The 15,445-nt window shown below is 40.3% G+C and overlaps 1 protein-coding gene across 1 annotated transcript in view; it reads right to left on the minus strand.

Moving 5' to 3' along the window:
* Window positions 1-15,445, minus strand: part of hibch (3-hydroxyisobutyryl-CoA hydrolase) — a 48,094-nt gene that overhangs the window by 17,179 nt on the left and 15,470 nt on the right. Inside the window, exon 7 of the mRNA XM_053328856.1 lies at window positions 4,252-4,330. Coding sequence (XP_053184831.1) covers window positions 4,252-4,330 — 79 coding nt within the window. The remainder of the gene's footprint in view (window positions 1-4,251; window positions 4,331-15,445) is intronic.

The following is a 15,445-nucleotide window of genomic DNA, read 5'->3' on the forward strand; positions in this document are numbered from 1 at the left end:
TTACGTTTACAAAAAAAACTGCATGCACACCAGTCCGTTTTCAGAAAAGTTTCCGTGTACACTAACCCGTGTATATATGCCGTCAAGAGCAGCTCAAGCCCATGTTAGCCAATCAGAATCCCGCATATCAACAATAACAACGTCACTTCATTCCTCCACATAGTACACTTGTATTTGCAAATGCAAACAAATACAAAGGGATTTCACCAGCATAAATGTGACTGCTATTCCGCATGCATCCATGATCACCATAGATTGTAAACAATGTCACATCTAACCCAGGAGCAGTTTCTGTCGCACAATCTGCCATCAGCTCCCCAAATCTCCGTTTTTCTCTGTTTACATGCAAACGTACAAACAGAGTTTTCCAATATCTCCACTCTGGCCGGAGTTTTTAAAAAGCATCGTTTTCAGGGGCGAATTCTCCGTTTGTGTCTAAACAGAGGGTGCAAACGATGGTTAATGTCTCTGTTTTTAAAAATAACCGGGTACGTATAAACGGGGCCTCAAGCTGAGCCCAGGTCATCAGTATGAAGCAGTTCACCTGGGCTGGGGACTGGGCCACCTTAAAAACCAGCTGGCCTGCTCAGTCTCGCTCTCTACCAGCAGCAGAACCCTTTTGCTTTGTTTGCTGTATTTGATTGATTTCTAGCACACAACACTTCCAGACACCACTGATTCTACAGATCAGTCGTTAGCACATAGTTACTTTAATAAATTACTTTGGTTTTGTTTAACTTAAATGTGTGTTCTCCTCTTTGGTTTGTCTGAACTTTGAGCCAGTTCATGACAATGTCAATCAAACTAAATCTGCACAAGCATAAAAAAAGCCCTGAGAAGAGGTCAGATAAGCTAAAATATGTGACATTTAAACTGTATTCTAGACGATGTCAGGGCTCAGATTTGTATAACAAAATTTTTTAGACATTTCAAAGCTTTTCCAGCACTTGAAACCTCATGTATAACATTGGCATACTTGAATGGAAAAACCCATATTTCACAGCACGATTGTAGCAGCAGCAGTAAACCCAGCAGATAAAAAGAGGCTCTTGAGAGAGTCCGACCTCCGGATCAAGGCTAAAATAAGCATGTGGGGTCTGGAGGCAGCTGAAAAATGCTGTTTTCCTGATGGAGAACGGTGCAGTGTGAATTTACAAAAAGCTGATAACACAGAGAGAGAGAGAGGGGACGTTGCTAGAAGTCAAATAAACAATAATTTAAATGTGTTAACGACCACAGAGGAGAGGAGAGGAGAGACTATTAATAATAACACTAAACAGAGTGTTGTGGCTTTTATTATATGTACTACTACAGTACTTTGCCAACAATGACAAAAGGGTGTGTGTGTGTGTGTGTGTGTGTGTGTCTGTGTCTGTGTGTGTGTGTGTGTGTGTGTGTGTGTGTGTGGATTACAAGAAAAACGAGCCACACACGAGTACATGAATTAACACTTGCCGACGCACACATGCAGTCCACTCATAAAGCCAATTTTCGGCCTGTGCAATTCAATTATCGTCCCATTTCCTCCTCGCTCCTCGCTGCGGCCTCGCCTTTGAGAAATTTCACACAACACTCAGACCGCATCAACGAAGACCTTTTTTTTCTCCTTCCTGCTGCGCTAATTTCCTGTCCGCTGACGACGTAATCTTCATCTTTACAGCTTTCCAGACATGTGAGTCAGATTCCTACGCACATCATCACTGGACAGTAAAGGGCATCAGCTGATGATTGACGACGGAGTCCGAGCCTTGAGTGGACTGGAATAAGTTCAATGTGTGTGTGTGTGTGTGTGTGTGTGTGAGAGGATCTGTGTGTTCATTAGAGGATGACGTGAGTGTCCTTGGAAGTTTGCAAGTGTGAGGGAGTGAGTGATCACAGTCAATTTATCAGAAAATGAACACAAACATTATAACTGCAGGTAAAAAATGATCAACCCTGAGCTCCACTGGCAGCGTTCGATACGTCAACGGATGATAAACAGCTTGTTTCCAGGCAGATTTTAGTTTCTACAAGGATCCTCAGTCATTCCTGCACTAAATACTGAAGGCATTTTCCTAATTGTTATTTATTTCTAACCCAAATATAATAAAATCTGGTATGTCAACAGCTTTTAAAGTGCTTCAAGACCACTTCAGAATCGGTTATCTCGGTTTATGAAGCAAATACACAGACGTCATGAACTGTTTAGTTTCATTCCTGGCAGATTTTAGTTTCTACAAGGATCCACAGTCATTTCTGAACAAAATACTTAAAGAATCTTCATATTTGCCACTTATATCTAACCAAAAAATAATAAAATCTGTGCAGAAAGTCCACCTTAGAATCAGTTATCTGGCTTTATGAAGCATATACACCGACGTCATGAGCTGTGTAGTTTGTTTACAGGCTCGTTCTCACCACACAACCATTGTGATTCATGCTCTGGTATAATAGCCTATTGCATGTGCCTCATGCACAACTGTAAAACTGTGATAAACCATCTGGATTTAAGTGACGACAAGCTAGTTTATACCATAACGTAAGCTGTAATTAGTTGGTTGTCGGAGATTTGTTACTAATCTCCTCAGCGCCTCAGGAGGAGGCCATCTGTCTACAAGAGTCATTTAGCTAAAGAGCAAACTATGGCTTTGTACTCTGGAAAATGGCTGTTTACACGAGAGGAACTGGCTTCACACAGTATCAAGTTCTTGATGATTTCTGCAGACATGAAGCCGTTCAGTCACAGATGAAGTAAAACTACGCTACGTATCAATGTGTGTGGTATTAGTTCTGCAAATTAGGTTTAGAAGTTCAACAATTGTGTAGTTATGAAAAAAGAAAAATCTACTTTAACAGTCCATTAATTCAAGATTTTAACTTCTCCCTCAGTGTGAAAACAAGACATTAAATGTGATAAAGCTGCTGTTGATGGAATTAGCTTCAGAAAAACTCATCACTGACTCTTTTAACTTAACCGTCCTGTTGTCTTCAAGTCAAGGAAGGGAAGAGGGAGGGAGGGAGGAAGGAAGGAAGGAAGGAAGGAAGGGAGGAAGGAAGGAAGGGAGGAAGAAGGAAGGAAGGAAGGGAGGAAGAAGGAAGGAAGGAAGGGAGGAAGAAGGAAGGAAGGAAGGAAAGGAGGAAGAAAGGAAGGGAGGAAGAAGGAAGGGAGGGAGGGAGAAGGAAGGAAGGAAAGGAGGAAGAAAGGAAGGGAGGAAGAAGGAAGGGAGGGAGGGAGAATGAAGGGAGGGAGGGAGAAGGAAGGAAGGAAGGGAGGAAGAAGGAAGGATGGAAGGGAGGAAGAAGGAAGGATGGAAGGGAGGAAGGAAGGATGGAAGGAAGAAAGGCAAGATGCAAGCTCTGGAGGTCTTGTAAACAAACAGTAATAGTCGGATTTCACATATTTTTTTCTAATTTTTTATTTAAAATATAAACTTCTTAAATACATTTGTACATGAGTCTGAATCTGACCTGAAATATGTGAATAAACCTTAGTAACAAACACTAATGAATGGACGGCCGTTTGTAGGTGTGTGAACAATCTGATGTTAGTGTCAGTGTTAAAATGGCTTTTGACTTTTAACTATCAGGGAGCATTTTTGCATGTTAACCTCCAAAGTTGGAAGTTTGACTCTAACTCTAAGTTTGACATAGACATCCAACATCACAACCGTATATATAAAAATAAAATTACATAAAGCTTGTTATGTCCCATTTAAAAGCTGCTGCAAAACCATTCTGACTGAACAGTTTGCAGCAGATTAAATTGAGTACAAGGTCTTCAAAAGCACAACATTTTACTAATTCAACTGGAACAAACTATTTACCGTTAATAATCGCACTAAGCATGTCTGTTTTTGATCCATGGTGTATTTATAAATTAAAGAATTTTGGAGCTGTGAGGCCCGTTTCTCTCTCTCTCTCTGGATAATGCAATATTTCATTTTTTATTTCTCATCCTCCTGAAGTGTGTGTGTGTGTGTGTGTGTGTGTGTGTGTGTGTGTGTGTGTGTGTGTGTGTGTGTGTGAAACTGCAGCTGAACTGGATAAATAAACAGGCCTGCGTCATAAACTTGCACTGAACACGACTCATTCAACCCTCAGCTTTGTGTCTATGGATGCATGTGAACCGAGTCCAGCTGGGTGTGCAATATGAAATCACTGCTGCTTTATAATTAATGGAGTAGATACTACTGATGTAGGCCAAACCAGTATATAACCTTCCCAAACTCCCTCTAAGGAAGACAGGAGCCTGCTGGAGCCTGCTGGACTTACCGATAGCGGTCTCCGGCATGGCAAACAGCGTCTTCTCAGTGGCCACTCGAAACCGCCCGTGAACTGACAGACCCACACCCTACAAGGTGGAGGAGAAAGAAAAAACAAAAATCAACGCTTTAATGAAAAGACAGAGGTGGAAATAAGAGTCCCGAGGTGGGAATAGAAGAATACACAAATGGGGGAGGAAAACAAGGCCATGGAGACGGACATTAATAACTGTCACCTCTACAGTTTGAGGAAAGTGCTGACTGGTGGGGGGGGGGGGGGGAGAAAAGAAGTAAACCAGGACAATCGTGTGTGTGTGTGTGTGTGTGAGAGAGAGAAAGAGTGTGTGTGTGATTAAAAGTGTGTAAAGCCCCAGTAGGGAGAGAGGTGAAGGATAATGAGCAGTGTTAGCCAAAGGACATTTCTAGCTCAGATAGGACGCTCTGTGTGTGTGTGTGTGTGTGTGTGTGTGTGTGTGTGTGTGTGTCAGATTAGGGTTACCATGGAAATAACATCCATCTGCATACGTGCTCAAAAACATATGTAGATACACAGACAGGTACATTGTATCGTGTCCAAAGGTGAAGCTCCATATAGTTAAAATATATTGAAATACATAATTAGGGGAATTATTAAAGTTTCAGTCCACTCAAAAATGAGTTTTTCTTCTTGTTTGAGCTTCAATGTGAAGATTTAGACAATAAAAAGCTGTTTTTTTACATTCGTCTGCTGAAACTGGGGCTGAGCAATATCTGAAAGTACTTTAACTATACAACTTTATTCTAAACTTGTTTTTGCATGATCTGTAAACTGTCTAAATCGTAATATAAACGTATTAAAATATGCACAAAAATGTTTCTCTGATGATCTTGAAGATACAAAGATGAGATGAATCAGTAGTTCTTCCTCAATGCATGTTTAACACGGGCCCAGATCATCACGCAGCATGCATGGTATAATTGTGAGGATGATGCCCAGTGACCGAGAGGAATCAGCATATATAGTATTTCTGGCATGTCTGGTATTTTCCAAGAAGTAACCTAAACATGACATGCTAGACAGACATGAAAAACATAGATGCTAGCTGCTACATTAGCTGTTTTGACTCATGATGGTGGTGTAAACTGTGACACTCCTGCTACAGTTTTACAGGACTGACGTGACTCCATCCAGGCGACTCGTTGTCTCTGTGAATCTTTTAGTGAATTTAAGAGTCGCATTTACAGACTGAAAATGAACCTGCGCTCTGATCTGAAGCTCTGAGTTTGTTGAGGTATCAGCAAAACAAAAACAGATCCATTAGTGAGCTGACCTTTAACAGATCTATCTGAGCTTGCAGGTCTTTTATTATTCTTGCTCAGCAGTCTTAGAAAAATATGATGTTTCAGTCTTGCCATTTATCAGTTCAAATAAAAATGGATTAAAATTATAAATTGACCACGAGCTTAAAAAAAAGAGTATTATATATGTATTGAGGGTATCTTTAAAAGGCAGAAGAAAGTCTGCACACTGTAGCTCCCAATGCAGGTATAGTTTTGCTCTTGATATTCCATTAAAATGTGTCTTTCTCAGAGGGTTAAAATTCAGTCTTATGCATTGGCTTGTAGAATTGAAGTGAAAGGAGGGAGGGAGGGAGGGAGGAAGGAAGGAAGGAAGGAAGGGAGGAGGAAAGAAGGAAGGAGAGGAGGGAGGAAGGAAGAAAAAAGGAAGGAAGGAATGAAAGAGAGAGAGAAGGAGGGAGGGAGGAAGGAAAGAAGGAATAGTCAAAACAGACAGGATCAATTTGACCCGGCAGGACGACAGGAAGGTTAATACTTTAATGTGGGCGTCATGAAGATAAAAAATAAAATGACAAAGCTGACAAGACGACATAGATCCTCTTCTTATCTCAAGATAACAACGGAGATGATTGAGTTCCTGGAAGAGATGTGATCCCAACAGGATCGGAAAATAATCACTTAACTTCAAAGACCTTCAATATTCTGGTAGATTATTAATTAACTTATCATTCACCTATAAAGAAGGGGGGGACGGGGGGGGGGGGCGGACTCCTGGGAGCAGGGTCATTAACTGGTCAGAGCCAGCGAGCCCGAGAAAAATCTAATATGTCAGTGAACGGTGATGACGGATGACAGTAGAAGGTCAGAAGGGTAAATCCTCTGAGCGATGAACTGGAGGCCAGGAAACATATCTGTGATTCATTTCCTTCAGCTAATTCATATATCTGCTTTGTGGCACGGTCACGTCACGTAAATCTCATATCACACACACACAGTTTTTCTCTTTGAGCTTTACAGGCTGCAAATCATCGACGTGATTACGGAGAGTTTAGTCCAAGATGGCGCCCGTTTAATCCCAATGAAATACGCTCATCCAACACATGAGCCAAGACATAGTTTCTATCTTTTAATGTCTCCCTCTGCTTTTTTCCCCACCTTCTTGATCCATTGGCCTCACGTTGAGATGATTACATGCACATATAAAAAGCATTTCCAGGATCAAGGATAGTTTTAGATATTTAAGTCTTCAGGGTTTAAAATGAATAAATGCAAAGTGTAACAGGGGACACTGAAGGCTATTTACATCATTTATAAGTGTTGTCTGTGAGGGGAAAAATGCTTTTAGGGCGGCAGGGGATTTCTTTGTTGCAGTATTACGGATAAGAATTGGCAGAGAGGTTGATTCAGTGTGTAAACTACACTTAGCTTAATGCTCACTTCTAATCCAGTGTGTTTTAAAAATACTGACTGGACATTTAAAGTGCGCCCGTATTCAAGTTGGGAATTTGGGACACGTGAAGAATGAAACTGAGGGGCGAAGACAATCATTAAAATGTCTACATGCTGCCAGATGGGAACGAATTAGCACTGGATTTGAATAATATATTTTTTTGTATAAAAGAAGTTAAGAATCACCTGATTTTAAAGGGACATATCATGCTTTTTGTGTTTTTCTCATAGACTGTATAAAAGAAATGACATCCGTGACGTCACCCATTAGTTTGTGGACTGCAGCTCGGAAGCCAATAGTTTCGAATCTAGGCAGCGTCATCTTGAAAATTTCAGGTGCATGCTGGGAAAAATCTAAACACGGATTCAACTTATATGGACATGAGGCGGAGCCATGGGCGGAGTGGGGAGGTTGCGATAGGTTGTAGATCCAGCCCTCGAGGACATTGGGCAATCAACCTGTCAATCACGACGTAGCCACGCCCTAATGCATACCCTGCTTTATCGTCAAATATAAAATCAGGGAGGCCAAAATTTCACAAATGAACATCATACTGCATTGAAGAAGGCTTTAAACTAGCGATTGAGACCATAAACACATTTTGAAAACGTTTACTGAGGTTAGAAATCAAGTGAGAAGTTGGTGAATTCTCCATTGACTTGTATACAGACGGTCGACCCCTGGTGGCCTTTTGATAGAATGCAGCTCTAAGTTACTTCCACGTTGGCCTCATTTCTGAGGACCAGAACTCCCCGCCTGGTTTTTCTGCTATTTATATACTGTTATGATGTTAAATCTGTTTGCTAAACAAGGTCAAGGTTCTAAAACTGAGCTGATGTCACCTTGTATGCCCATAAACGGTAATCTGTTCTGTAGCCTTGTTGCTAACGTTTGCATTGTTTTACGCTCAGATTTCAGATTTCATTTAGGCTCAAACATGTACGGATTTACCTGAGAAGTTGACATTTTTAGTAAAGAATGAGAAAAGTAGTGAAATCCTATCACTACAGTTTATTTCATGTTTTTTTTTTTTTGACGTAGCCTCTGGAGCAGGTGGAAGTCTCCTGAGGGCCAGCATCCAATCAGATCAGAGTGGGCTCATTGGGAGGCGGGTCTTAAAGAGACAGGAGCTAAAACAGCCTGTTACAGACAGAGGCTGAACTGAGGGGCTGCATAAAGGGCCAGTTTAAGGTAAATAAGGAGTTTTCTTATACTGTAAATCATGCAAAATATTCCAGTAAGGTATCAGAAAGACCTCAAAATGTGCATGATACATCCTGTTTGAGGTAAGACAGCTCAGTGTGATTGCGTGCTGTTTATGGCTGGTTTGTTTTTTGAATAATGTGTGCAAGGCCAAATGCAGGGTCAGTGCATGACGAACATCAGGTTATATAACATTGTGACAATTTAAGTGTGATTCATGGTGCAGCCTAGTTGACCTGTCTCTTTGCAGGAAGTACATAATTTTACTGTTAGTCATTTTGCACTATAAAGCAAAAAAAAAATAAAAATCCTTATTGACCCTTATGAGCTCAGCTGAGATTTAATGGGTCTTAACTGATCTTGTTGTAGCAGTAGAAATAGTAATGTTTCTATTGGGGGGGAAACTAGAAAGTAGCATACAAGAAATTAAATAATAAATAAATAAATGAATAATAGATCTTAAAACAGAAATGAATCATGTCACATAGACGTTTATGCCATACTGTTTTTAAGGCATGGCAGAAGAAATAAAGAAGCGAAACTGAACCATGAAGTCCAATTGAGACGATTATTAAAAGACAAATGCGAGCAATCACAACACTGTTGAAACTTGGGGAGCAATGAATAAGGTAGAGTGAAAAATCCAGCAAGGTTGGCAAGTAATAGGACTGCATTTAACCATCATTTCTTATTAATTAATCGGTCATTATATTAAATATGCAGTATCCCAGACTTCAAGGTAACATCTTCAAATTGTTTGTTTTGTCTCACTAACTGTCCAAAACTGTAAAAAAAGAAATTAGCATATTTTCACATTTGGAGGCTGAAAACAAGCAAATACTTGTCAGATAAATTGTTAAATTCAATACCACATCCATAGGTCTTTGTCTGCATTAAACAGGTAATTTATTTGAGTTAGACTTCAGAAAGTACCCTTAAAGAATATGTTTTATTTATATGGATTTAGATGCAGTCAAATTAACATACAGATTAAACTATTTTAATACTATTTATGAAATAATGACTTCAAGCTGCTGCATTTAGGCTCATTAAAGATAAAAAAAATCAGAATCGTACACTGTGCAGAGATACACAGCGGATCCAACCTGCTGAGGGCTGAATCACTGTCGAGCAACAATTAGTGACTGTGATTGAAGTCGACAGCATGTCTTCACCTTGCTCTCAGCGAACAGCAGAAGAGAAACGAGAACGCAGCCAGACAGCAGCACTGCCGGGTTTGCCTTCAGGCGATGTGACAAATGACCACAGAGGATTAAAAATATCTGATCACTGGAGACTAAACAGACCTCTGCCAAGAGTAGCTGCCCCGGTCGGTCGAACAGCCAGATCCAGACACACACACACACACACACACACACGCACGCACACACACACACACACACGCACACACACACACACACACACACACACACACACACACACACACACACGAAAAGAAAGAAAAAAAGAAACAGAGAGAGAGACAGACTGTGACTTCTGTCGTCTTCAGCAGTGAAATACACGACGTCTGCGTTCTGTCAACACGTCGGCACACGAGGGCGAAGACGACCAGATGGTTCGTTTTCTTACAAAACATGGAAACTTTGTAGAGTCGAAACAAGAAATCCAAAAGATATTCATTTATAATCCTACGACACAGTATATCATTACATTTGAAACTCTCCTTGAGTGTGTGTCAAACTACCAAAAGTAATAAGAATAATAATTAACAGCAACTATAAAAATATAATCAGACTGCAAAAAGTCAAAGTCATCGTTATTTTTTATTAAACATCAACTACAATAAATCAAACCACAATAAGTCAAATTATTATTATGATTTACTTTAATTAATAATTATTAACTGCAAAAACTCTGTTGTTGTTGTTATAGCAGTAGTAATAATAGTGGTAGTACTATCAGTAGTAGTAGTAGTATTACTATCAGTAGTAGTAGTAGTATTACTATCAGTAGTAGAAGTAGTAGTAGTAGTAGTATTACTATCAGTAGTAGAAGTAGTAGTAGTAGTAGTAGTATTACTATCAGTAGTAGAAGTAGTAGTGGTAGTAGTAGTAGTAGTAGTAGTAGTAATAACAGTGGTAGTACTATCAGTAGTAGTAGTAGTAGTAGTAGTACTATCAGTAGTATTATTAGTAGTAGTAGTACTATCAGTAGTATTAGTAGTAGTAGTAGTACTATCAGTAGTATTAGTAGTAGTAGTAGTAGTAGTAGTAGTAATAGTAGTATTAGTACTATCAGTAGTAGTATTAGTATTAGCAGTAGTAGTAGTAGTAGTAGTAATAGTAGTAATATAAGTAGTATTAGTAAAAGTAGTAGTAGTACTAATAATAGTAGTTGTAGCAGCAGTAGTAATAGTAGTATTAGTAGCAGTAGTAGTAGTACTAGTAATAGTAGTAGAAGTAGTAGTAGTAGTATTATCAGTAGTAGTAATAGTAGTATTAGTAGCAGTAGTAATATTTTTTATCTAATCTTGGAAGTTTCCATATCAGTTTTTCTCCTGGTCGTCTGGTGAGCTTTGGGTGTTTTCTGGGTGCAGAGCAGAGTAATGAGTGGGTGTTAACGGCAGCAGTTAGCAGGTTAACGGCAGCAGTTAGCAGGTTAATTCACCTTTTACACAGGAGACATTTCGACATGTCGACGAAGGAAAAGTACAGATTTAAGTAACTCAATGAACGCTGGCTGAATTCCATTTAGCTTCTGTTTCAGCGTCCACGTATTGTTTTGTGTCTGCTGTACCTCACTGTCACACTGGCATGACTTACTGCCGCACTAAAATAGAAAGGAACCATTATCATGTTATTACCTGTGCTTTTCTTCGTTACTATGGAGAAGCTAAATGTCTGCTGTGCTAAAATAAGCTCTGCAGCAATATTGGGTATTTTTGGGATAAAAATAGCTGTAATAAAATAAAAATGTGTTCAAATGAAACCAAGCTACTATGAAAATAAGGATAAAGTCACATTTCATAATGCATAATGAATGAATGAGGTTAATACAGGGGTGTCAAGCATGCGGCTCGTGGGCCAGAACCGGCCCGCCGAGAGGTCCAATCCGGCCCAGTTTCCTTCTTCCTCTTTTCCTTCCTTCCTTCCTTGCTTCCTTCCTTCATTCCTTCCTTCCGAGCTTCCCTTCTTCCCTTCCTTCATTCCTTCCATCTTTCATTCCTTCCTTCATTCCTTCCTTCTGAGCTTCCCTTCCTTCCTTACATCTGTCCTTCTTCCCTTCATTCATTAATTCCTTCCTTCCATCTTTCATGCCTTCCTTCCGATCTTCCCTCCCTTCCTTCCTTCCTTCCTTCCATCTGTCCTTCCTGTATTCTCTTCCTTCTCCTCCTCCTTTTCCTTCCGTCCTTCCTTCCTTTTAGCGATTAGGCCCATATGAGATCAAATTGGGCTGTATGTAGCCCTTTAATGAAAATGAGTTTGACACCCCTGGTTTAATAGGTCATTTAATTATGTCACAATTTTCTAATTTGCTTATTTTACTGCATTGTTTCATATAATTATTTGTTATATAGTATTTAATTTATCCTCCCCATTTAGAGGTCCATATGTGTCAGCTCATGTTCTAGTAAAACATCCAATGTTCCTCCTGTCTTCCTCTATAATTAGATACTGAATGACTCATGTAAAATGGAGAGCACTTCAAAATGTTAGCTAAATGAAGCTTGTACACAATCTGGAAAGAGATGTGGATGTTTTTTTTTAAATGGAAGAGAGAGAGAGAGAGAGAGAGAGAGAGAGAGAGAGAGAGAGTGAGAGAGTGAGAGAGCGAGAGAGTGAGAGAGCGAGAGACAAGGAGTTTTTTTTTTGCAGTGATCTCTAGATGCAGCCTGAGAGAGAGAGAGTCAGAGAGAGAGAGAGAGACAGAGACAGAGAGAGAGTCAGAGAGAGACAGAGAGAGAGAGAGAGCAAGCGAGAGAGAGAGAGAGAGTGAGCGAGCGAGAGACAGAGGGAGAGACAGAGTCAGAGACAGAGAGCGAGAGAGAGAGAGAGGGAGAGACAGAGAGACAGAGAGCGAGAGAGAGACAGAGTCAGAGAGAGAGAGAGAGAGAGAGAGAGAGAGAGAGAGAGAGAGAGAGAGAGAGAGAGAGAGAGAGAGAGAGAGAGAGAGAGAGAGAGAGAGAGACGAGGAGTGTTTTTTTTGCAGTGATCTCTAGATGCAGCCTGAGAGAGAGTCAGAGAGAGAGAGAGAGTGAGTGAGAGAGCGAGAGAGAGAGAGAGAGAGAGACAGAGAGAGAGTCAGTGATCTCTAGATGCAGCCTGTGGAATGAAGGATCCCTCAATCTCACATTTCACCATAAAAGTAGTGGAAGATTGTTCCGTGCTGGTGCGGATCCACGCAGCACCATATAAGAACATGTCTGCAGAACCTGCTGTAAACAATGGAAATGTGCAAAAGTGTTCAGAGCAGCATGTTTATAGCTCGTGCTTACAAACAGAATTGGGCTTCAAAATTTACAAGGCTGCAGGGAGAGTTTGCAGGGCCCTCAGAATATGCATAGCTTCATAAAACCCTCGTTAGGATATCTGGTTGACTTGATGTAAACCAGAAGTGTCAAACTCATTCTAGTTTAAGGACCACATACATACAGCTCAATTGGATCTCAAGTGGGCAAGACCAGTAAAACCACTGCAAAATAACCCATAAATAATATATAATATAACTTTACAATAATAAACCGTCATTTAGGAAACAGATGAACAGCCTGAGATGTCTTCAGAGAAATTTGTGTAATTTCAACGATATTATGTCTCATGCTGTGTCTCAAATCTCGTAATTCTGTACTTACACTTAATATTTTCAGTGCATTAAAGCGATGGTTTGGCGTAATTTCGACCTAGCATCATATGCACCATGAGATCTATCTAAACACCACCTCAGCCGTTCATTTTCATTTGGTCGGAAAATAGTGGAGTTGGAGCCATCAGCCGAATGTCTTAGTACAGGCGCTAACAAACTTTCCAATGCATGGATTTATGAGTAAAGACTCTATCTGTACTACTGTAGAAGTTTGATAACAATCCAGGCATTATTAGTGGGGTCATTTACCAGATACACTGGTAGTCCCGTTAGCGCCTGTTCTAAGCCATTCGGCTGATGGCTCTAACTCCATTATTTTCCGACCAAATGAAAACGAACGGCTGAGGTGGTGTTTAGATAGACCTCATGGTGCGTATGACACTAGGTCGAAATTACGCCGAACCATCGCTTTAAGTGCGTTCACATTGAGAAATATGGAAAAATGCAGCACTATGAATACTCAGATGGTCCACTCAAAACGGTGAAAAAGTTGAGTGTGGAACTATGGACACTTCCTGTCCTCAACGGTCGCCATCTTGGCTCCGTAGCAGAAGAGGAGGAACGACTTTTCAAACAGGAACTAGCAGCCGAGGACGTCGTAACTACGGTGACCATCACTGCATTATACTGTTGTGATATACAAGCCATCAGTAGGTTTATTGAGTTAGTTTAGCACTCTGTAATGATTTGGTACCACGAGCGATAACACGAAAAACTAACCCTAGCTTGTTAACTAGCTAATCGTAATTTTCGGTAAGTGCGCAGCAGCCATATTTGATTTGAACCACTAACACTAACTTGTTGAAATTTGCACACTACACAAGTAAGAACATTTTTTTGAGTCAGAAGCTGCTGATTGACAACATTTTGCACCATGTTCAATATATGAATGATTTAAATTATGACCACAATATGTTTTTTCAGAGCACTGTATTTTGGTAAGGGTGAAAAAACCTCTGAATCAGCATTTTACATTAAGTACACTACTCACAGTTTAACTTGCTCTTGAAATCTGGCACCTCACAGTCTTCACAAGCGCATCAACGCTAGGTGTCAAATCCTGAGGCGCTGAGAGTTTCAGTTTGTCATTCAAGTGCTTGTGTGTGTGTGTGTGTGAGAGAGCCTGGAGCGCAGTTTTGTTTAGTTTTATTGATGCTCATCACAGAAAGAGATAAGTCGTCCCTAAAAACATGCACACAGTTCTGTCAATTTGGGGGTTGCCCTGATAAGAGATGCTGATAAAAAGTGTCCGAGCCCACCGAGGCAAATCTGTCCTTCCAATCTGAATCACACTGCGAGTCAGTTATCTCAAGTTGGACGTTCACAAGCAGATCGGAAGCCTTGATAGCGAAAATAGGCGAGAAAAACTGGAATGACTTTTCTGTAGTTTTCATGCTTTGCAAAGTTATCAAATGGGCCAGATTGGACGCTCCTGATACAAGCTCAAGCCGGCTGAATCAGTAAGTCCTTTCTTAAAACATACTTTTATCTGAGAGCCTTTTACTGGTTTTATTTCAGTTTTAATTTTCCTTGAAGTGATTTTATCTCCTTTAAATAGGGTTTGTCTATTCTTGCCTTTTTCTTACATTGAAATGGACGTTTTTATTTGTTCTCTTTTAAAACATAATTATTCTATGATTTGTGTATTTTGCTGCCTCCATAAATAAAGCTTCTTCTTCTTCTTCTTCTTCTTCTTCTTCTTCTTCTTCTTCTTCTTATCATTATCATTATTATGTTAAAAAGATAAAACAGTTGCATAACTTTTTGCATCTTAGTGCAGTAAGGTACCTCCTCCAGATTAATATTATTTCCCCTTAAGACTTGGCAGAGGATTTAAACTTCCCACACTTAAAGATAAATACTGTACGAGAGTGGAAATGTCTGTGAGGATCATGCAAACCTCCTAGTTGGTGTAAAGTGACAAAAGTGACAAATAGTAGTTATAAACACTTACAGAGACTGTGGTGACAACAGCTGCGTTACTTTCCACATCACTCTTACATAAAATATTCACTTTCAAAACAAGCTCAGGCTGCACAAGCTCTAGAGGATGAGAACCCTAATGCAGGGATCAAAATCTGCCCCGAGGAGCCTTTCTGCCCCTCGGTCCTGTCTCGGACATTAGTAATCAAGAGCTCTGTTCTCCGGGGGGGGTGGGGGGGGCTGAGAGATAACACTCGCACCACTCCGGACAAATATCCATCAATTGGGGAGCAACGACCGCCCCGCTGCCCACTTCAGAGAGAGAGAGTCATGCAGTCTGTTCTTAATGTGACGAGGCCTGCCGTCCCCTTCTGTGTAAATGTTTGAAATCTCAACAAACCGACTGGAAAAGAGAGAAACTGTCGCCCTAGAAAGTAGAGCAAAGCTAGACAGGGATTAATAACACTTGAGCATTCACAGGGGCCTTTATTCTAGGGATTTTAAACTTGGAGAGCAATGAATGATG

The sequence above is a fragment of the Scomber japonicus genome, chromosome 11 (assembly GCF_027409825.1).
Source record: "Scomber japonicus isolate fScoJap1 chromosome 11, fScoJap1.pri, whole genome shotgun sequence".
NCBI lineage: Eukaryota > Metazoa > Chordata > Actinopteri > Scombriformes > Scombridae > Scomber > Scomber japonicus.